At 38.0% G+C, this 23902-nt stretch overlaps 1 protein-coding gene across 1 annotated transcript in view; it reads right to left on the reverse strand.

Annotated features, from left to right (window-relative positions):
• The window catches only part of LOC107838893 (copper-transporting ATPase PAA2, chloroplastic), a 40742-nt gene extending 22933 nt beyond the window's left edge, over nucleotides 1-17809 (reverse strand). The window contains exons 1-8 of the mRNA XM_016682140.2: nucleotides 16957-17809; nucleotides 16636-16713; nucleotides 16115-16212; nucleotides 15919-15972; nucleotides 13952-14038; nucleotides 11032-11193; nucleotides 10119-10229; nucleotides 9527-9595 (exon numbers count right to left, since the gene is read on the reverse strand). Coding sequence (XP_016537626.1) covers nucleotides 9527-9595; nucleotides 10119-10229; nucleotides 11032-11193; nucleotides 13952-14038; nucleotides 15919-15972; nucleotides 16115-16212; nucleotides 16636-16713; nucleotides 16957-17596 — 1299 coding nt within the window. The 5' untranslated portion in view covers nucleotides 17597-17809. The remainder of the gene's footprint in view (nucleotides 1-9526; nucleotides 9596-10118; nucleotides 10230-11031; nucleotides 11194-13951; nucleotides 14039-15918; nucleotides 15973-16114; nucleotides 16213-16635; nucleotides 16714-16956) is intronic.
• Between the last annotated feature and the right edge of the window lie 6093 nt (nucleotides 17810-23902).

Genomic DNA, 23902 nt, shown 5'->3' on the forward strand with positions numbered 1-23902 from the left:
TGGACTCAGGTGCTTCTGATCATATTCCTGGTGATAAATCACTTTTGTCTGATATTGTTTATTCACAATCTCGAACAGAGCCAAAAGGAGTTGGACAAGCCAAACCCCTATCTTCTGTCACTCTAGACTCTGTTCTTTATGTCCCTGGTTGTCCTTTTAATCTTGCATCTGTTAGTCGTTTGACATATACCCTTGATTGTAGTATAACTTTTTTTATGATTTTTTTCTAATGCAGGACCGCAAAACGGGACAAACAATTGGCATAGGACATGAATCACAAAGCCTTTACCATTTTCCCTCTTCAAATTCCTTCACAGCATGCTCCGCTACAGATCCTCCCGACCTTACAAACATTTGGGACATCCTAGTCTATCCAAGCTACAAAAGATGGTGTCTAATTTGTCTAGTCTATCCACATTAGATTGTGAGTCGTGTCAACTTGGGAAACACACCGTGCTACATTTTCACGTAGTATTAAGAGTCGCTCAGAGTCTATTTTCCCATTAGTTCATTAGGATATTTGGGGTCCTAATAGAGTCAGTTCACCCTTAGGATTTCGTTACTTTGTTACTTTCATCGATGATTTTTCAAAATGTACTTGGGTTTACTTAATGAAAGATCATTCCGAGTTATTCTCTATATTCAAAAGTTTTTGTGCTGAAATACAAAATCAATTTGGCGTTTTTATTCGTGCTTTTCGTAGTGATAATGCCTTAGAATACTTATCCTCCCAGTTTCAAGAATTCATGACTTATCAAGGAATCATTCACCAAATATCATGTTCATACACCCCTCAGCAAAACGGTATAGCAAAAAGGAAAAATAGGTATCTCACTGAGACTGCTCGCACTCTTCTTCTCATTAACAGAATGCCATCATATTCAATCCAGAATAAGGTTCCCCATTCCATACTATTTCCTCAGTCACATCTCTACTCTATCCCCTCTCGTGTTTTTAGGAGCTCATGTTTTGTTCATAACTTAGCCCCAGGAAAAGATAAATTAGCCCCTCGTCCTCTCAAATGTGTCTTCCTTGATCACTCTCGAGTTCAAAAAGGGCATCGATGCTATTCACCTGATCTGGGTCACTACCTTATGTCCGATGATGTCACATTCTTTGAATCTCAACCTTACTATACATCTTCTGATCATCTTAATATCTCTGAGTTTTTACCCATACCTCCAGTCTTACCCACACCAATCTTTGAGGAATCTACGGTTACTTCTCACCACCACTTTTAACTTATCACCGCTTTCCACGTCCAGTATCAGTCCCAGATGATTCATGTCTTACGCCTGACGCTTCCCCTACTGCGAACCTGCCTCTTCTTAGTCAATCAGTTGCACTTCAAAAAGGTATAAGATCCACTCGTAATGCTAACCCACATTATACTTTCTTGAGTTATCAACGTTTGTCATCACCCTATTATGCTTTTGTATCATCTTTGTCCTCTATTTCCATTCCTAAGACTACAGGTGAGGCACTTTCCCATTCAGGATGGAAACAGGCTATGTAATGAGATGTTTGGTTTATATACGAGTGGTACTTGGGAGCTTGTTTCCCTTCCTGCAAGTAAATCTACTGTTGGTTGTCGTTGGGTTTATACAGTTAAAGTTGGTCCAGATGGTCAGGTTGATCGGCTAAAGGCTCGCCTTGTTGCCAAAGGATATACACAGATATTTGGGCTTGATTATAGTGACACTTTCTCTCTCGTGGCTAAAATAGCATCAGTCCGTCTTTTTCTCTCTATGGTTGTCGTTCGTCATTGGCGTCTTTATCAGTTGGACATTAAGAATATTTTTCTGCATGGTGATCTTAAGGAAGAAGTTTATCCAAGCAACCACCTGATTTTGTTACTCAAGGGGAGTCTAGTAGCCTTAAATGTCGATTGCAAAAGCCACTCTATGGTTTGAAATAATCTCCTCGAGCCTGGTTCGAAAAGTTTAGCGCAGTTATTCAGGAGGTTGGCATGACTCGTAGTGGAGCTGATCATTCAGTGTTTTATCGCCATTCTAAACCAAATCTGTGTATTTATTTGGTGGTTTATGTTAACGATATTGTTTACCCGGCAATAATCAAGATGGTATCATTAACTTGAAGCAACATCTCTTTTAGCATTTCCGGACTAAAGACCTTGGCAGATTAAAATACTTTCTAGGTATTGAGGTTGCTCAGTCCAGCTCAAGTATTGTTATTTCTCAACGCAAGTATGCTTTAGACATTCTTGAGGAAACAGGAATGATGGGATGTCGACCCATTAACACTCCTATGGATCCAAATGCTAAACTTCTGCCAGGACAAAGGGAGCCACTCATTGATCCTGGAAGGTATAGGCGGTTAGTTGGAAAGTTGAATTATCTCACAGTGACTAGACCTAATATCTCTTTTCCTATGAGTGTTGTAAGTCAGCTTATGACTTCCCCCTGTGATAGTCATTGGGATGCAGTTGTTCGGATTTTGCGATATATAAAGTCATCTCCAAGTAAAGGACTACTCTTCGGGGATCGAGGCCATGAGCATATCATTGGATATACAGATGCTAATTGGGCAGGATCACCCTCTGATAGACATTCTACATCTGGATATTGTGTTTTAGTAGGAGGTAATTTGGTGTCCTGGAAGAGTAAGAAACAGAGTGTGGTTGCTCGATCTAGTGCCAAAGCAGAATATCGAGCAATGGCTGCAGCAACTTGCAAGCTGGTTTGGATCAAGCAATTGCTGAGAGAATTAAAATTTGGAGAAACTGGTAAGATGGAACTTGTATGTGACAATCAGGCAACCCTTTATATTGCATCTAATCCAGTGCTCCATGAGAGGACCAAGCACATAGAGATTAATTGTCACTTTGTCAGAGAAAAGATACTCTCGGGGGATATTGTTACAAAATTTGTGAAGTCAAGTGATCAACTTGCAGATTTCTTCACCAAGTCCCGCACCAATCCTCGTATTTATTACATTTGTAACAAGTTTGGTACATATGATTTGTATGCACCAGCTTGAGGGGGAATGTTAGAATATGAATAGGAATAGCATATAGAATTCTACTTGGAAAGGAATTGCAATGTAGTGTCCTATTAGGAATAGGATTGAAATATAGTGTCTATAAATAGGGTCTCAATGTAATAATTTAGAGACAACAATTTCAATAATATTTTCTCCATTAATTCTCACATGGGTTCAAGCCTTAGAAATAGCCTCTGATAGAAATGCAAGGTAAGGTTGCGTACAATACACCCTTGTGATGGGGCCCTTCCCCGGACCCTGTACATAGCAGGAGCTTTAGTGCACCGGGCTAGCCTTTTTCTTAATTCTCACATGGGTCTTAGGGGTTCTAGTGTTTGATACACACTAATTTCCTAAAGCTTGTAAATAGCGTATGTCTCACTATCTATCCTTTTCTTTATTGCAAATCGTTGGTGTTGTTCTTGTTGTCTTGCAATCGACTTGTGCTTGCTTCTTTAGTGTTGTTGTTTTCATCTTGTTTCTTGTGTTTGTTGGCTGATTTGTATCTTTTGGTATCAAAGCAAGGATTGATTTCGTTCCTACGGAATCAATCTTGGGCTTGTTATCTTGAAAATAAAAAAAAAAGTGTTGAAAAGCCGAAAATCTCAAAAAATGAGGTTGTTCCCGTTTTTGTACCTTAGCCGAGAAATAGTTGTCTTGTTTGTGTATCTTGGCCGAAACTTTGAGTCTAGATCTAGGAGCTTTTTTTATATGTCTTGATTGTTTTTAGTATTAGGTTCTTCTTCACTAACACTATTTAAGTCTAGATCTAAATCTTGAGCTTGAAAAACGTGTTGTTGTTCTTTGTTGTTGAGGATTGGTGGCTTGAAAAACGTGTTGTTGATGTTTGTTGTTGAAGATTTGAGCTTGAACATGTGTTGTTGATGTTTGGGGTCCAACATGAACCTTAGAACTCCAAGATTCAGAAGTTGTGTTCTTGGTGTTCTTCACCATCTTCATAACTCGTTGAAAAGAAAGTGGTGTTTGATCTAAACACAAGTGGGAAGAGAGTGTAGTCTTTGTTAGTCTTGAAAACATATTCCAAAACTATTACAAAAGAGGAAAGGAGAAAAAGGGGTTCCTAAAAAGTGTCTTGCCAAAAAGGGAGAAAGGACACCTACCAAGGCATACAAAAGAGGAAAGAGCCAAAAGTCTTTCAAAAAGATGTTTTGCCAAAAAGATGCAAAGAAAGTCAAAACACTTTTTGAAATTGAAAAGGGCTCCAAATCTTCTTGTTGTTTCCCTCCCAATCCGATTTACACTCTTCCAACTTGAAGATTGACCAATACAAATAGCGAACAAGAAAAAAAAAATTCAAAATTTCAACAAACAATGAGAGGCTACCACATCCTCACCCTACCCAAAATTGCTTAAGCTCAAATTTCAGATTTCTAAGTTTCTTTTCTTTGTTTCTTTAGTTTCATTTCTTGTTCCTAATACTAATTGACAACTAGTAATCACCTACTAGGTTGTGGATTAGTCTTTTGAATCTGTTTCTTCTTGTCATCTTTCTTTGTGTGCTTTTATCTTTTTGTAATTCGTTGTAGTTTCTTGGTTCAAGTTCGTACATATTTTCTTTGTGTCGTTTCAAACTAAAATCTATTCCGACCTCAAGCCATAATGGGTACCGAGTAACCTCATTGGAGTATAAACGAGATACCACCACTTGCGACGCCAATTGAGTGACATTTCAAAGGTGTGAGCTTGAGAGCTTGTGAGGATGTTTTCTTTTCTAACCTTAACTTGTTTGCTGTTTTTTTTTTTGTTTATTTAGTATTTCTTTTGATATGTTCAATGGAGAACGAAGGTGGTATCCCTAGTTAGGCTAGGCTAGGCTAGGTTCCTCGTTAAAAAATGTGATGCTATGATTAGCCGAATGGAAGGAAGAATGGAAGGAAAGGAAAACTCTCTTTCAAAGAGGTTGGATTACATGATAGAGCATCCAAGTTTTCCTAAATAGAGCATCCAAGTTTTCCCAAATCCACCCTTTCCAATCCACCAAATTCTCAAGCTCCTTTGAGTGGACATGCTCCAAATGAACTTCAAGGTAATCAAACTAACTCTTGCACTCTAGTAAATGAGGCTAATAGCCAACTAAGTGTGAAAGATAGTCTATCTTTAAGTGAGCCTAATGTCCCTTTACTTCATGATGATAATGTACAACTTGAAAGCGTGGAAACACTAGTTCATCTTTACGATGACAAAATTGACGCTTTTAGTAAGAGCGATTTGTGTCCACCTAGTGTTGAAGCCATTGAGATAAGTGATATTACATTGTTTTGAGATAATTTGGACCAACTTGTGTGTGAACATAGCCCATCACTTGGGGATGTTTGTGAAGTGTTTAAAGGCCCACCACTTACGAAGAAACTCTACCCATTTGATCCCGATGATCATTTGAAGTATGGTGGTTACATGATTTTTCCCGTGTCTCGTGTCTTAGAATCATGATGACATTTACCTAGAGTAGACAATGCTATAAAGACATTTGCTTTGAAGTCCCACCTAGATGGTATTGATGTCTCTTGGAATGTCTTGAATGTGCATAAAATGTATGGCTTCCCTATTCCGAATGGCAAGTCTATTTGTTGTTCCAAGAAAAGTATGTTTTCCACTTGATAAACAACTCTTGTTCTTTGTTTCTTGCCACACTTATGTGGATAGACTAGCTGATTCTTTCTTGGAAGGTTGTTCGGATAAAGGGGAGGTGCGGTACTTAAGCATGGTTTCTTGTGATTGGAAGGGCAATCTACTCCTTAAAGACTCCTTGCTTCCACCCTTAGTTGTTCCAACATGTTATGATTTGCTTGGTTATGTTGTTAATGGAACTCACTTAAGGGAAATTCTTGATGATTTTTATAGCCGAATCCTTTGCACTCTAAAATGTTGACTTTTTCCAATGTCTTCTTGAATGTTTGGCTATATGTGAAGTGTGTGCAACCTTGGCATGATGCTATGATTGTTTGTACTAACCTTAACCCTCATGCCATAAGGAGTTTGTATATGTTTGTCCTTCCTTTGGTTTTGAGAGGTTCGGATTCGAGGTCGAATCCTTTTCAAGAAGGGGAGGATGATACGAGTCAAGGGGGCATCATAGCTTTCGATGACACTGTGAGAGGCCAACGCATAAAGACTTAAGCTTGGGGGTTGCCTTCGATGCCTAACCAAGAGAACAAGCATTGAAGTGTGAAGAAAGACTTCAAACACTCCAAAGCCGCCCCATGTATACACTCCAAGGCCGCCCCTTTTGTAAAGCCTCATTAAGGGCCTTTTGGTCTTTTATTATGTAATAAGTTTAGGACAAGACTTTAAATAGCTCCTCTTAGTTCATTTTTCAGGAACCTGGATTATATTTTGAGAATGTCTTTACAAGTGTGGATTCACTTGTGGCAACGTGGAATCGTTGTGTTGGTTACCCGTTTAGAAACGAGGGTTGCTTGGGGATTCCAGTTCCCTTGAGATCTTCGTAAGAGTGTGGTGTTGTTATTGTGGGTCTTAGGGCTGTAGTGTTTGATACACACTAGTTCCTAAAGCTTGTAATAGCGTATGTCTCACTATCTATCATTTTCTTTATTGCAAATCGTTGGTGGTGTTCTTGTTGTCTTGTAATTGGCTTGTGCTTGCTTCTTTAGTGTTGTTGTTTTCATCTTGTTTCTTGTGTTTGTTGGCTGATTTGTATCATTCATATTGACTTAGCACTCCTTTTAAAAAAATATTTATTAAGGGCTTATTTTACCAAACTAACCTTATTAAATATGTTTTGAATATCCAAATTAGACTACTAATACTTTAAGTAGTCATTTAATGATAAGGGTAGTATTGAAAGAAAATGGTAAACTTCTCTTGATTTCATAAATCGGACAAGTAAATTGAAATAATTATTTTTAGTAAAGGGGCGAAGTAAAATGAAACGGAAGTAGTAGTACCTTATGTCCATGTTGTCCAAACCCCAGGGTTCCTCTTCCCTAACCTCAACCAGTTGAAGATCTCTTAGCCTCAAGATATCTCAAGATATCTGATGGTACGTTCCCTCGATAATCTCCCCCTTCTCTTTTGTAGAGCACTACTCTCTTTTTTAGTGAAGCTTGATTCCCAGGTCGTCTAGAAGAGGGAGCGTTTCAAGTACCTTGGGTCTATGATTCAAGAGAACGGGGAGATTGATGAGGAGGATGTCACGCACTGTATTGGAGCAGGGTGGCTGAAATGGAGGCTCGCTTCGGGAATTTTTTGTGATAAGAAGGTGCCTCCAAACTCAAAGGTAAGTTCTACAGATTGGTAGTTCGACTGGCTATGTTGTATGGGGCGGAGTGTTGGCCAGTTAAGAACTCCCACATACAGAAGTTGAAGGTGGCGGAGATGAGGATGTTGCGATAAATGTGTGGACTTACATGGAAGTGGCTTCAGCGAAGGACAAGATACGGGAAGTGAGGTTGCGATGGTTCGGGCATGTGATGAGAAGGGGCAAGGATGCTCCTGTATGGAGGTGCGAGAGGCTGGCTATGGATTATTTTAGGGGGTAGAGGTAGGCGTAAAAAGTATTAAGAGGGAGGTGATTAGACATGACATAGAGCAGTTACAGCTTACAGAGGACATGACCCTTGATAGGAAGGAGTGGAGGATGCGGATTAGGGTAAAGGGTTAGTGGGTAGGAGTACGTTTGTGGTGCATTGGTGATATCTATGATTATCCTTTACTATTTGTTATTATAGTATTACCTTGTGGTTGCATGCTTTTATGTGTTTCGTTTGTTATATTGGTATCTGTCTTGAGCCGAGGGTCTATCGAAAACAACCTCTCTACTTCATCTGAGGTAGTGGGATGGACTGCGTACATTTTACCCTCCTCAGACCCTACTTGATGGGAATACACTGGGTATGTTGTTGTTGTCGTTGTTGTACTCTCTCTACTTAAATTTTTTGATATGTTGCAAGATAGGCAGTGTGAAGATGATGTCTCCATTGGCAACGTTGATGGTTGTTAGAATCTAATCTGCCAGACCTTTGGCTCGTAATCTCGTCAATCGCAGATGATTTTTCAAGTCGGACTCCTCTGCTTCATCCATCCATCACATCTTTCACCTATCTTCTTCATTATCGAGCTAGACCATCGATGAAGAGGTAACACTAGAACTCGAATCTACAACCACTCAAACTCGTGTTTTTTTGGACAGGATCCTATTGTCGTCATTAAAACATATTCGGCTGCACTTCTTGACTAAAAATCAAAGAGAAACATAAGGTCGTTCATATTGTAGACCTGTACTCCTCGTGCTCCTTTACAAGACTTTGTCCAATCTTCTAACGTCATTTCTAGTAGGAGCCTCATCTTCGCCAGAAAACTACCCCACTAGACACCTTCAAAGTAGGCTCTTGTCCGCAAGGTGGGTTCAATTCTTCAGCAACTCAGCATCATCAATTACCTCTGTTTCCTTTCGGGTCCAGTTATTTTTATGAACCATTTCTAAGTAGCTCCTTCCCCCGTTGTTTGCAGCTAGATCCGCCCCTGGTAGTTGTTGAAATCCTATTAATGGAAGACTCAATTTTTTTTTTGCAAGCATCCCCCACGCTTCATTAAATATGTTCTCCAGCAGAATAATAACTGACCCTGTCCTTCCCTTTTACCGTAATGATTGATTACTAGTTAAAACTTCAGAGATAGAAAAATATTTGTGGAATATTTCCCTGCATCTCCATGATTTGAAGGACTTTCCTCTGATCCCTGATGCTTCACTGAGTATTCTGAGAATCCAAACCCAATGGATGACCCTTTTCTCAACACCACTCTCCTCATATGGTGTCAAGCACTCTCGACGCAGTCGTACCATGTTTCCGACTTGGACCTAGACTCCGTAATGTCGTATGACTTTCCTCCTAATCGAAAGTATATTCTGCTATCCATCGTAATCGAAGGAAGAAGGAAGGGAGAGGGAGGTTCTGATGGAAGAAATCCACCGAGTAGAGGGTTCCAAGGTTCAGAAAGGACCTTGTCTCGAAACAGTGCCTAAGACCACAGGTTGAGGTCTTTTTTTTCTCATATAGGCTCCTGCCTTTAGATAACTTGACAAAAAAAATGAATTTCAGACACTACAAGATTCGACTACTAACTCGATGAATAACCACCAGAATTTATCTTATACGACATTACTAATGAATTTTCAGAAGTTGGGATCAATTTTGTACTCTCAAGTTCTACGTCATTACATCAACAAAGTAGCTTTAATCTTCTTTTATAACCGTGGTTCTGTCAGGGTCAGCTTGTGTACACCTCGACTAATTCCACGAGGTACCTGCTATCTCCTACAACCAGATTCCAGGTATATCTGTACCCAAGGCTTGAATAGATGTGAAGAAATCACCTACGGAGTAGTTTTTTTAGATTTACTAACCTAACAAAGAAAGATCCCTACGTGCTAAGGTATCTGTTTTCCCTCCTCAAGGTTTTAAACACCTAAATGCTAGAAAATATTCCAAGCAACAAATATTACTTGGAAGGAGAAAACATCACTAAGAAACAGTGTACTGACCATGTTAACAATCTTGGAAATTGTTGAACTGGAACCGGTGGAAGAGGCCTCAATCCTCAAAGGACTATCCTGAAACATAAAAACAGGGACTTCAAAATAAAATAATAATAACAGAAATGTAATTCCAGTCTTTCAAACCAAAAAAATGCAGTTCTACTGGCATAAGGTGTTCATCAACTAACATTTCGATCAGCATAAGTGACACAAATCTAAGCCAATCTGAAAACAAATGGCAGCGTGAACCTAATGCACCATCATTCATATAACCTTAACAAGGACCAGTTAACATCTGAATCTAATGTCTCTCCAGTATTGGAATGGATGCAAGTTGGTGTTAGCCTGTTCCAATATTGACAGCAACAATAACTATGCATTCTAAAAAGCCATCAAACCTCACTTTGCTACAGATGACACATGGCACAGTAAACTAGTTTACGTCAGAGAACTGCAAATAGCATGTCTATACATGCAATATCTTGGCACCACGTCCAAACAGAGCAGATCAGATGTAGAGGATTCATATAGCTGACCCAACTAGTTTGGGATTATCATATTTGATTGATTGATTAATTGAATCTTGACACCACCATACCCAGTTTATTGTACCAGCTGAGACAGAATCGGCATTCTCTTTAAACACCGGAAGAGACTCTCCAGTGAGCATAGATTCATCCACAACACTTCGACCTGCAACGACTCTTCCCTGCAAAGGAAGTTTGATTTATCATTTGAGAATGTAAGATGTTGTATGTCTACTCAACAAACAGGAGAAAACAAGTATCTTAAATAGAACTCGACATACTTGATCAGGCATTTGTGTTCCTTCCGAAGAGTGAAAAAGGTGTCATACAAGCTTTTAAACTAATAATTAATCAGTTGCTTTTAAATAGGAAAATTTTTTCATTTGTCCAGAATTACTTATTCAATCCTGTGGGAACTTCAAAAATAATCATTCCTATGGAACACTTATTCAATTTGTTTTTAGATAAGGACCAAAAATTGCAAAGCAAACAAATGAGCTAGAAACCATCATTAGATAACTTGTTCCTTGTCTAATGATTCCATATTCTGTTCATAGTAGTTGATGGCTGTAGTTTACATTAGCACCTAAGTGCTTGGACCAACGAAATCCAAGGAAATTAGCCTTACGTATTCTATTATGCTTAAATGAAGATATTCATATATTCGTCCTTGGGATGAACTCCTGAAAGAAAAGTAGAACAACAACATACCCCGTGTAACCCCACAAGTGTGGTCCGGGGAGGGTAGAGTGTACACGAACCTTGGGAGGTAGAGAGGTTGTTTCCGATAGACCCTTAGTTCAAGGAAAAGCATATCAAAGCAGATCAAGGAAAAACAACGGAAGTGACACATGGCAAATACTATAGAAATCATGACAAAGCATTCTGAAAAAAAAGAACAGTAACTACAATAAAATAGTGCAATAATTGAAGTACAAGAGACAGCAGCCCGAAAGAAAAGTACTCACGCAGAATTTTACTTACATCTACAGGAATAGTTTCTCCCGGCAACACGAGCAAAGAATCACCAACTCGAATATCATCGGTTGGAACTTCAATACATATTGCATCAGAATCGACAACATCAGTTGAGGAACCACTGCCGGAGGAAGTAATTACAAGTCTAGACTCTGTGGATATAAGCGACTGCAAAAAGAGAGACGCCAATATTTCATAAGAAAAGGAGTAACAAAGTATAGAAGCTTCTCTAATCATGAACAAAGGGATAAAGTAAGGTACAATACAACCTTCAATTTAGTAAATTCTTCAGCACTTCATTAGCTAACTCTGGGGATCTTGTCTAAATAGTGAAATCATTAGCTAACTCTGGGGATCTTGTCTAAATAGTGAAATGTATTCAATTTCATATATATCTGTGAGAAATATAGGAGAGAAATATTATTTAATTATTATAACTACATTATTACATTGAGGCTCTATTTATAGATAATACATTCCAATCCTTTTCCTAATAGGACACTACATTATAATCCTTTTCCAAGTAGGATTTTATACGTTATTCCTATTCCTACTCATATTCTAACACTCCCCCTCAAGCTGGTGCATAGAAGACATATGTACCAAGCTTGTTATCAATGTAACTAAATATGAGAATCGGTGAGGGACTTGGTGAAGATATCTGCAAGAAAACTGATAAGGACTGCTTTGAACATCTGGGAGACCTCAGTTGAAACGGAACAAACTGAAAAAGTGATCCGAAAGTAGTAAATATTGTTGTAAAGTCGATGTGTCGCTGGAAAATTGCCGAAAACTGGTATAAAATATACGGGTCATCTCGAAATCAAGAGACGAGTAGATCTTGAACATGAAAGTCACCGAAAACTTAGCCAAAACATGCTTACACACCGGATTATTAGATTTGATGGCTGAAAAGTGATTATAATCTGAGGAAAAAAAAAAGTATATGGGTAGGGTCGGAATGATGAAACGACCCTACTGAAAAGGAGAAATATGTGTAGGGTCGAAATGACGGTACGACTACCGAAAAAGTGAGATTAGATGGGTAAGGTCGGAATGATGACACGACCACACGCAAATCAGATCAGATTTGAGTCACCGAATAGATGCATGGTGACCCAAGTTTGCTAATATGATCATTGGCCAAGCGAGCGGCATATATGAATTATAATCGTCTGTCGCCAGTGGAAGCTCTTTGATTTTCTACCAAAATTATAAAGGCTATGATACATCAACACTGGATAGGATATAATGACTCTGATGACAGCACAATCCTACTGGAAAAGAGAAATTATATGGGCAGGGTCGGAATAATGGCATGACCCTACTGAAAAAAATATGAGGAGTCACCGGAAAGACATACGGAACTATGTAAATTAAATCTGAAAAGTCACTCTTCACCAGAAAGATGCATGGTACTATGCAACTCAGATATGAGACAATAGTCCAAAAAGATGCACGGTGCTACGTAAATCAGATATGAGAAAATAGTCACCGAAAAGAAGTACGATACTAAGAAAAATAAATATGAAAAAGTAGTCATTAGAAAGATACACAGTGAGTCAGTGACCCAACTTTTGCTAACATAATCATTGGCCAGACGGACGGCATATATGGATTATAGCCGCCCGCCGACAGTGGAAACTCTTTGATTCTTTACCAAGATCATGGAAGCTCTGATACCATGAGATAAATATAGGAGAGAAATATTATTTAATTGTTATAACTACATTATTACATTGAGGCTCTATTTATAAACAATACATTCCAATCCTTTTCCTAATAGGACACTACATTATAATCCTTTTCCAAGTAGAATTTTATATGCTACTCCCATTCCTACTCATATTCTAACAATATCAAAATAAAAAGTAGCCTTGTGTAGCCTTAATTTATTGTGTTTAATAAAGTAAGAAAAATGTTGCCCGATAATAACCTTAGATTATTCTTTGCTAACTGCAAGTATTAGGTAAAACAAGTCTTAAATGTTCAAAATACTAAACATAATTTTTTCCTTCAAAGATGTGTATAAATAAATACTGCCACAAGAAATAAGAGATTAGTGCTTTTATGCAACTCCTAAAACTAGAAAATCCGTAGCCCACTTCACACGCACCTTTTACATGCACTTTTTTTTGGAGAGAGGTAAGGTCACCTCTTACACGCACTGAAGAGGTAGAGGGCTAGACTCCTCCTTTCCTCTTCTCATTATTGGTAGTATACTAGTATTATTTAGTAATTGTGTAGTCTCCTATTCTTCTATGTGTGATATTGCTTGTTGCTTCATTTGCTTTGTATCTTACTATTTAGTTGTTATTTTTTCTTCAATCCTGCTTAGATAACATTCCTTTTGAGCCAAGAGTCTATCAGAAACCACCTCTCTACCCCACAAAGGTAAGGATAAGGCATGCATAAATCTTACCCTCCCTAGACCCCACTTGTGAGATTACACTTTGTTGTTAAGTAAAAGGTCAAACTCCAAAAGTATAACTGTTTATAAACAATAGTAGCTTTCTGGAAAAGGGAACTCTTTAATGCATCAACGAAATAAGAGATAATATGATAGAAGGCGTGGTTCATTTCCATCTCAAATATCTTACCTAGAGTGTGCATAGGATTCAAAGTTTGAGGACTTAATGGGAAAACAACATTTATAATAGTTGGATTTCATGCTATCAAGGACAACATATTGGTCAACAACAAGTTTAAATGTGGTTTAGCATAGAAGTCTCAAGAATGCTGACAACATATTCATTGATGCTACTCAGCTACTGTATCAGAGAGCTCCAATATCTAAAACCACCAATATTCCAGTGGTTAATAGTTTTCCAACCTTTGGGGATAGTCAAATATTGAACAGTCTCATAGGCCATAGCCCATATTATTGGTCCATTTTATTAAATCACAAGGAACAGAAACAACTTACTAACAGCTCATTCATGTCACTAGATGCCTTAAGCCTTGCCCTTTCCTCCAACGAACGCCCTAGTAACACAAACCCAAGAAGCATGACCTGCATACTAAAATCAATATATCTGACTGAGCAAATTCATCGCTAGAAAGAACAAACAGCAGCTTAGTATACTGAATAGATTTTAGTCGATACATACCATCATAGAAGTACAATTAGTGCCTGTTTGGATTGACTTTGGCTTTTTACTTTTGACTTATAAGCCATAAGCTAGAAATTCTAACTTATAGCTTTTGGCTTTTTTTAGCATTTTAAGCCAGAAGCCATAAATTAAAATTTCTAACTTATGACTTTTGGCTTATTTTTAGCATTTTAGCTCAAAATTAAGTACTTATAAGAACTTTTTAAATTTACCCAAACACTTCAAAAGTGCTTGAAAGTCAATTTTGGCTTAAAAGCACTTAAAATAAGTCAATCCAAACGGGGCGTAGCATCAATGATATAATAATGAGTTGGAAAATAACTACAAACAAGAACTATATAGTGGAAGTTAGTGATTGCTAGATGCAGAATGACTAAAGATTTATGGAATTTCACAAAATTCAGCCATTGCAAGAGGAGAAAGAACACAGTGGTTAGCTGATAACGGATCGACCGCGAAACACAACAACCAGCAAACAACACAAGAACAACAAGAGAACAATGGGAACAAGAACACGGCAGCCACACAAAAACTCCACAAACCGTGAACATACTAACAAGAAACAAACACAAATATTGCAAGAAAAGTAAAGGATAGGCAAAGATGCCATAAGGACTTACGAAAAACAAGAACCCAAACGTGTATCAAACGTAAAAACCCTTAAAATCCACAAGTACAAACACCAATCTTCTTACGGTGACCGCTAAGAGAATCAACTTCACCTCACAACCACCGTTTCTAAACAACGTACAATATCGGCTTTTCCAAGCCCTATACTAAAGATGGCTTTTCCAAGCCCGAAACTATGAACTACACTCTCAAAGAGAGAGAACTTTCAATGTCTCAAATATTCATCATCCAAAAACTAAAGAGCAAATGACCTAATAGAAGACTATTTATAGGCTAGCTTATTATATAACAAAATGGCCAAAGTACCCTTAATGAGAGGGGCGGCCTTGGTGTGTAAATTAGGGGCTGCCTGTGTTTTGGAGTGTTTAAAGCTCTTCAAAACACTTCAACACTTGTGCTCTCGAATAGTCATCAAGGCAAGCCTCCAAGCAACCCTCCACACACGAAATTGCTCTCTTGAATGTCCAAAACGGGTCCTCCATGCATGCTCTTGTGTCCTCGAGGTGACCAAAGCTTGAGTCTTTAAGTGTTGGCCTCCAATGATGTCATCATAAGCTATGATGGCCATTTAGCACGTATCATTAGCGGCACATTTCAAAATCATTTCAGACAAGTCAAGATAAATATGACTAATGATTTTAGAGTAGAGGACCTGGGACCCTTGTGGTAGCAGGAGCTTTGGTGCACCGGGTTGCCCTTTTTAGTAGAGGACCTGGGACCATGTGAAACCATGATGACATTATTTGAATTCCGCTAGGAATTCAGATGGAAATATTTTGAAGCTTGAGGTTCTTTAATGTTAGAAAAGAGCCCTGCGTCAAATAAGGCTCATTTATCTGTAGCACCAAATCTCAACAACCTATTATATTTAACTTTGTGGAGGGAAAGATCCTCTCAACATTTTTTTTGATGTAGTGCATAAGACCCTCTCAGCATTTTTTTTTTGATAAGACCCTCTCAGCAGTTAAATTTATTAACAAAATATAAAAAGAGAAACTAGTAGTTAAAAGATTACAATCTGCTGACTGTCCGAAACAGCAGAAAATAGGAGTACATATGAGCGAGAAAATAAAACTACAGGAACAGAAAAAGTAGAAAGAAAATCTAAGCACTTCCAGAGAAGTAGAGAGGAAAGTAAGAAAAGACAAACCGGCTCATCAAAAAATGATGCATCCCACTGAAGCTCAGGGTTAAGGAGTGAGACCTAAGAAAGAGAAGAAGTTGTCAGAATATCAGTCTTTACTCAAGAAAGTAATGAGTTTCTAACATATTAAGGAAACAGGCATTGAAATCATAATTTAAGAGCTGCTAGAAAGATAAAGAGCACAACTTCAATTGATTCTTACAGAACTAATTGCAAAAGCAGCAATCGATCCAAAGCCAACAAGAGAGTTCATATTTGGTGATCCCTTTGTGAACGCTCGAAGACCATCAAAGAGCAGGTCTGTAACATAATTTATTCGGTCATTAATGAACTAGGATGATAAGCTACATAGTTCCTATCTACATAACTGTCTGTAATGACGCTAGTATTTAAGGGGGGAAAAGGGCAGCATGGTGCACTAAGCTCCCAATAATGCATGAGGTGCAGGGAAGGGCCCGCCCACATTTTCATTTTAATTCTTGACATGACACTATCAATCTGCGAACTTAATATTCATAACAACTTTATGCTATGGAACCTCTTCAAAGTTTAACCGCAGAGATGACAATCAAAACTGGACATCAAATTCAATCACACGATCATACCGATTTGATAGTAACGAAGAACTTAAACCAACTAAAGAACACAGAAAAAGATAAATAAAGTAGAAAGTAACAGCCACTTAAGAAAGAAAAAGAACAGAATAAACAAATAGTGATTAACCTCGTCCAGGTCCAAATAAAGCCCCTATTGCCAATCCAGCTTTGACATAAGAATTATGCAGTACATCCAACACTGGACCTGTACAAATGTAGGTCAACTAGTCTGAGTTATCCAGAATAGAGAATTTCATCAAATACTAGCTATTTAGCTTTTGGTACAGATATTTCCAAGCTGAATTATATATAATTTCAAAGAAAAGCAGTGTAATATTGATCGTTATGGAACCGGATATCAACATTTCTTTTCCATTCACTCAAGAAGAGGCTCCAAACTTTTGCAGAGCCTTCAGTTTTTAGTGTCGAGAAAGAAATGTGCGTTTACCGTGAATATGAATGCCAAGAGAGTGCAATATATGAGTAGCATGAGTTCCACAGCATAAGGCAACCAGAGTCCAAGCGAAAGCCACTCGATTACGACTCTCAACAAGCAACGCCTCCTTTTTCTTCAACGTTTTCCTCCACTTCTTCACTTTCGCATCCACTCCTAACCCCGATGACCTCTTCTTCGTCGGGAAACCACATTCGGTCAACCTCTTAGCCAACTCTTGAGCCGCCAAACCACTCTCCTCAGCTGCCTCCACTTTCAACTTAACCGCAGCTGTCTCGGTCAACATGTTGACCACAGCCGATTCAACTCGGTTGTCGGCTGACAAGATCGCCTTGACGCGCGAGACACACGCGCCGCACATCATCCCGCTCACATCGAGTAGCGCCGTCGTCTCATCTTTCTTCATCTGCTGCTGCTGCTCAGTTGCGCTCGCCGGAGCTTCGAACCCAGCTACCTTCGCGAATACAGCATTGCGCCGCAGAAATAGCTGACTACTACGGCGTCGTTCGTGTATGAGAGGATTGAAGTGAAGGCCGCTGATACGGCGTCGTTCGTGGTTGACATTGGAGCGAATGAACTTGGACTTGAGGTTGTGATCGTGTGAGAGGGAGAATCGGAGGAGATTCGCCGCCATGGTTTCTCCGGTGGAGTAGGAATGGAGAAATGACAAAATTGGATATGAGAGTTCATAAACGTAGTGGCGCAGGGGGAACCTCAACGCATATAAATGACACGTCGATTTGGAGTCTTGCTAGTTAGAAAATTGAAATGAATAAAACGTGTGATCCAAATTTATGTTTAAGAAGCCAAAAAGAAGAAAAGTCAAAATACATCCTCAATTTGTTCTGAAAAGTCGATGATATAATCAAACTATTATAACTATCTATTACACACTTATACTATATTAAACTAAATTTATTTTCACCCTAAGATATGTATAACCGGTCACATGATCGGAGAGTGTATGTCATTCGCGCCACATCACATGTTATGTCATATTTCAAAAAAAAATTCTCAATATCACCTAATTGTTTCTTCTTCATTCTACACCACTAAGCCATCATAAAACCCTCATAATTATCCCTATACCATCACTATTCATATATTTCACCATCAAAAATAAAAATAATCACCACAAATTTCAGCCCCCACAAGAAATTACCATCAAAATTACACCATCACTATTATCACCACAAAAAGTGCAAAGGAACACCATAAAATTCAACACCCATAGACAAATCTATCATTGAAATCATCATATCGCCGTCAAAAGTCACTTTCGATTTCTTCTTCTTCACCACTCCAACAGTTACAACAACAATCACAAAATTGTCATCAGTGTTTACTTGTCCTTAGTAACTCATTTTTTTTTTCTTTTAGATCTATGACTCTTTAACGAAATTTCACACATTCAGAGAAATTATATAAACAGTGCAAAGGTAATCCATTATGAAATTGATGAAAATTACTTTGTTGAATTGGGTATGTCAAAAAATCTATTGAATTGAGTCTGTCAAAAAATAAAATTCTCATTAAAGAATTGCTAAAAGATTTGTACTTTTTCAATGAAACAACGATTCTCTGCATCAAAAGTTACATGTCACGATCCGAACCAGGGCCTGGCCATAACGGGTATCTCAAGCATACCATGGACCAGAGACCACCCCCAATCGCCTAACCTCATGAGCACAAAAATATAATAATGCGGAAGCCAATTAAACAGTAATAAAAAAATGAATAGATAACTCAAGAATTTAAGAGTCAAAACCATAGCCAACCCACATCGGTCCATGAAAACCTCTAAAATCAGAATATCATCTAAGTCGGGACATGGAGGCTACCACTTCACAGCAGCACAACAGTCGCGTTTAACAACCTAACATTATACAAGAGCAACAGAAAAGTCTTCAGACCCTATATTATGAGACGATGTAGCATCCTAGGACGATCGTGGGATAAGCACTGGCATGTAACTCAAGAAAAGTGATAACATAATGCCATGTCTGAAAACCATTCAAAACCACATACACGCATTTATATATATATATATATATATAGGATGTCGGGATAGGGTAAGGGTCATGAAGATGAGAGTTTTAAAACCAATTGGAATGTGTAGCTCGATCCATACTAAAGGCACTCATAGTTTATATGGGTTCAGCTCCATTTGTTGAAAGGGCCCCAGTCCGTGTTAGCCGCACGAACCGAGGAAAATCCGAGGGAAAACTAAAGCCACTATGAGCAATAGACGTCTGAAATATGTATATATCAAGTGTGTTTTAAGCACACAGTCATATAGGCCCCCAACATCGGCAAATGGGTTTCCAATATTTGTACTTACACCTTCACAGTGAGCTACACAATCCTCTTTAAGCCCAAATTAAAATCACTTTGCACATAATTCTAACCATTAACCCAGGAGTCATTCATTAAGACATTAACCACTTAGTATTGTCATACCAATATGCTTGCAAGCTAAATTAAACATGTCAAACCAATCCACATAACCACATTGACTCCTAAGTTCCATTTTAATCCAAACCATGGCCTCCAAGGTCATTCGAATCTATTTTTATATCCATTAATGCAATGCATTGGGTTCAAAAGCAAGTTAAACCATGCAATTTTCCATTATAAAAATCAAATTTACAAAATGGGTTGAGGTTCATGCAATTCCAAACCAAAATTCTTTCAATTTGTGGAAAACCATGTCCCCCATTCCAACCATTTAAATAATGTACCAATTAAGTCCCGAAAATATCAATTTAAAGCATGAATAATAAATTCAAAATATGGGACAAGTAATTCAATCACTAACAACCCAAACCCCTCAACTCAATTTCAAATACCATAATTTAAATCACATAAAATCCATTCAATTAATGCCACAATATAAAATCTTAAGTTTGGGGAAGAGAAATATGCTTGAAACATACAGGAATTTGAAGTCAATTTGAAGTTTGGAGCCCGAATGATGAATTCTCTGTGAAACCTTGAATGTTCTTGACTTTTGAGTTTTAAGAGAGAATGGATGATTTTAATCTTTGAAAACTGAAGAAAAAAGGCTTATTTATGTTTAAAGGCTGTACAAGGGGGTAAAAAGACCAAAAGCCCCCCACTCTAAGTGAAAAAAATAAAACTAGATGAAATTAACACACTGGCGTGGCACGCCGTTATCGCAGAGGTTATCCTCCATGCCATGCCGATATCATGAAGAGTAAACTCCGTGACACAGTAATATCACAAACCTTCACTGCCTCGGGGTCCCAAAAAGACCCTGAACCCTTTTCGAAAATTCTGAAAACTTTTCTTAATTACCCTTTTTAACATTCCTAAACATAATTCAAGTCAAAAGTTGATATTATGCATGTGGGAAGGTCAAAAATAAAATAATCAAAATTTTATAGGGTCTCACATTATCCCCTATCCCCCTTAGGATCATTCATCCCCAAATGGTGAGGTAAGACACTTTTAGTATGAGAATAGCAAGAATACACCAGAATCAATTGACAAACTCGAAAAGTGACAAGAGAAAAACGAAACTCATACCTTAAGAACTTTCATCCAACTCGGGGAACAAAAAAGGCTATTTGGGCTTCATATCTTCCTCAAATTCGCATGTAGCTTCTTTCACCTTTTGATTTCTCCAAAGGACCTTTACCGAATAATGAATAGTGAATTTACCACTCAAATTCACTCAACATTCGTGCATATTACCATGATTTGAATGTATAAATGAGAAAAAATTATGATTAAGGCACTAATTTGCATATGTTATAAGCATGCAGTTCGTGAGATTGAAAGATGTTGCTTTGAGCTAAAAAGAATTAAAAGGAGAAAAGAAGTGCAACTGGAAGACCTGGAGCAGAAACAAACCTCAGTTACCATGGTCGTAGTTTGAGGGTTGTGATTATGGCCAGTCAAGATAGGTCAACATACTGCGATCGCGAGTTCTGACCGCGGTCACGACAGTCCCAATCGCGAACACATGTCAATGATCATGGTGAAGCAGGAGTATGCGCAGGGGAAAATTTGTAAATGCACACAACTGATTCCTAAATTCCCTTAAGAAGCTCAACCCTATCTCTTGAAAAGGGATCCAATTTTTATGGAATTTTTCCACCATCTAGTTTCCAACTTTGAAGAGACAACTATTGTACAAATTTTTAAGTGAAGAATACATTAGAGTAGCTTTCAAGTGGAGGGTTGACAATGTAGCATCCCATATTTTGCTTGTACTTATTTTAATTATATGGAACCTGGTATGGTCATATAGTATAGGTAACGGATGAGATTTGTCATGCAAGTATTAATGGTGTAGATGGAATTATAGAGGCTGACCGTACAGTTTAATGTGATGCAACCAAGTTAACGTCAATACGACCATTTAAACTTGGGATCATAAGCTGGTATTTGAATCTAAAGTTTAAAGTGACCAAGTGTGTATAAGTTGTAAGTTAGATTAAGGTGATTAGGAGCTGAAAATGGAAGGAAATATTGAGGTGCTTGCTTGACTTAATTAAACTAGTAGGTTAGTCACATAATTGAGCTATATGATCCAAGTTAATGGACCAAGTCCATGAATCAGATTTAGGCCTTTATTAGAATACTTATTTGGGCCAAAATTAAGTAAAAGAAGAAGAAAAGTGGGAAAAAGGCCCAATGCTCAAATCTGCCAAGGCCTAACTATAATTGAGCTCAACTAAGAAATTAAGCAAGTAGGTGCATCACCTACTTTGACATTTTGAGCTGCTTGAACTCCTTAAGTAGGTGCATCACCTACTTGGGCCAATTTGATTAAATTTGTGGTCCAAAATCAGCTAAGTGGATGGCCAAAAAAATAGAGGCTTTGTAAGAAGAGGTTGCTGGCCATTTCCCTCATTATTAAGTCATAAAGAAGGGTTACATTTCACAAACTCTCTCTACTTTCTTTGAAGAAGCTAGGAGCAGCTCTATTTTTCTTTCTAGGGTTCTTGGAGAAACCCTAACTTTTGCAGCAAAAGGTAAGTGAAAACACTTTAGTTTTCGTTTAATTATCTCATAGAAGATTAGGAGAATATGTTAGAAGTGCTTAATTATAAATATATGGCAGAATATAGAACAAGCAATTTGCTCACTTTTCTTTGATATTAAGGAACTTCTCTTTTCTTCTTTGGTTTAAAGTGTGAAGGAAAGTTCAAGTTCTTGAAGAGTTCAATTAAAGGAATAAGTTGCAGAATTGAGGTAAGGTGACTGCTCCATTTTGGTTCTCCTTGTATATGAATTTGAAAGAGAGTTATAGATGTGTAGTTATTGAGAACTTAAGAGATGATGAGTTCAATAATGGGTTGCTAGTATAAGAGTGATTTGGGACTATTTTGTGGACTGTTTTGTATGTTCATATTATGGGCTGTATTGGAAAAGGGTGTGATTAGTTTGTAATGAAATATAGAAGAAAGGTATGGTGGTACACCACCGAACTAATTATTGCCCTTGTTTACTGCCCAATGTGTTTTGTGTGTTGTTTGGAGGGTATAATGAAGCTGAGGTAGTTTCGGTGATCTTATAAGGACATGTACGGTATGTGGGTGAAATTAGAGGAGAAAAGGGTTAAAATAACGTCCTTGATTGACAGATTACGTGTTTATTACCTGATTACTGTTTTAATGAAGTTAAGTAGCCTAAATGTGCTGGTTGGTTGCTGATACTAGTTTACCATATATTCTATTGTAAATAAGTAATATAAAAGGCGAAGTCAAGTTGGCTTAGTTTCGGAGCTATATAACCAGGTATGTACGGCATACTCCATTTTGTACTTTTTGACATGAAATCAAACATTTGTTCCACCAAGTAAGTTTCCAAGGTTGTCCTATAAAGTGACACGTAATAGTAACACATTAATTCCATGTAGCCAATGACCTTGTTACCACTCTCTAATATGTTAAAACACCTCGATACATGTTTGTTATTTGACCTGCACATCTATTTTCACTAGAAAATTTCAGAAGTTCTCCATTTACTCAAATAAGACCCATGTGTATTTTCAGTTTCTAAACACTTCATTTTGTGTGCCAACAACTCCCTACCTCATTGTTGTTACATTAAGTGTCTATTTACATGTCTCTTATTGGAGTATTACTGGTTCAAGGTACCATAAGTTATGACCACCAAAGTAATAATCTCAAAGGCTAAATAAACTAAGTAATGTAAATCTGTAAAACGAGTGGCAGCTCAGGGGCATAAGCCTAGCATGGGCCGATCTTGATACCTTTACATGTGGGTGGCAGCTCAAGGGTATAAGCCTAGCATGGGCCGATCTCAATCTTTATATAGGTCCGCTCAGGAGCGTAAGCCTAGCATGGGTCGATCCTAATTTATCTATTTACCACTGATCAGCTGGTCATTTGCATTATATGGCTTACAAAGATTATGAAGTAAGAAGGGTAAAAATGAAGAAAGAAATATAATGTATGTTGTCCCACAAGTATTTATAAAGGTGGTCTACTAGTACTACTTATACACTTGTATCGATTTCTATTGAGCTTTTGTATCAAGCGTGTTGTTACCTTCTGCCTTACATATTTAGTACATATTTTTGTATTGACGTCCCTCACAGGGGACCTGTATTTCATGCTGCAGGCACATGCACTTCAGCTCATACAACTCACTAGTAGGAGCGCAGGCTTTTTAGGGGTTATTGGTGAGCTCCAGGTTGATTCGGAGCTTTTCGAGTCTGTTCCATATATTTTGGTATTGTACAGTAAGTCAAGAGTAGGGCGGGGGAGGGGGGATTTGTCCCGACCCTAACTAAGTCTATGTATCTTTTAGAGGCTTTGTAGACTAATGTAAAGTTATGGTAGTGTCCTGATTTTAGACATGGTGGCCCCAACGGCTAAGTGTTGTATATATCAATTTGTGCGTGCATGTGTAATTATTTTCATCGATACATAATATCATGTTG

Source organism: Capsicum annuum, chromosome 8, assembly GCF_002878395.1.
Source record: "Capsicum annuum cultivar UCD-10X-F1 chromosome 8, UCD10Xv1.1, whole genome shotgun sequence".
NCBI lineage: Eukaryota > Viridiplantae > Streptophyta > Magnoliopsida > Solanales > Solanaceae > Capsicum > Capsicum annuum.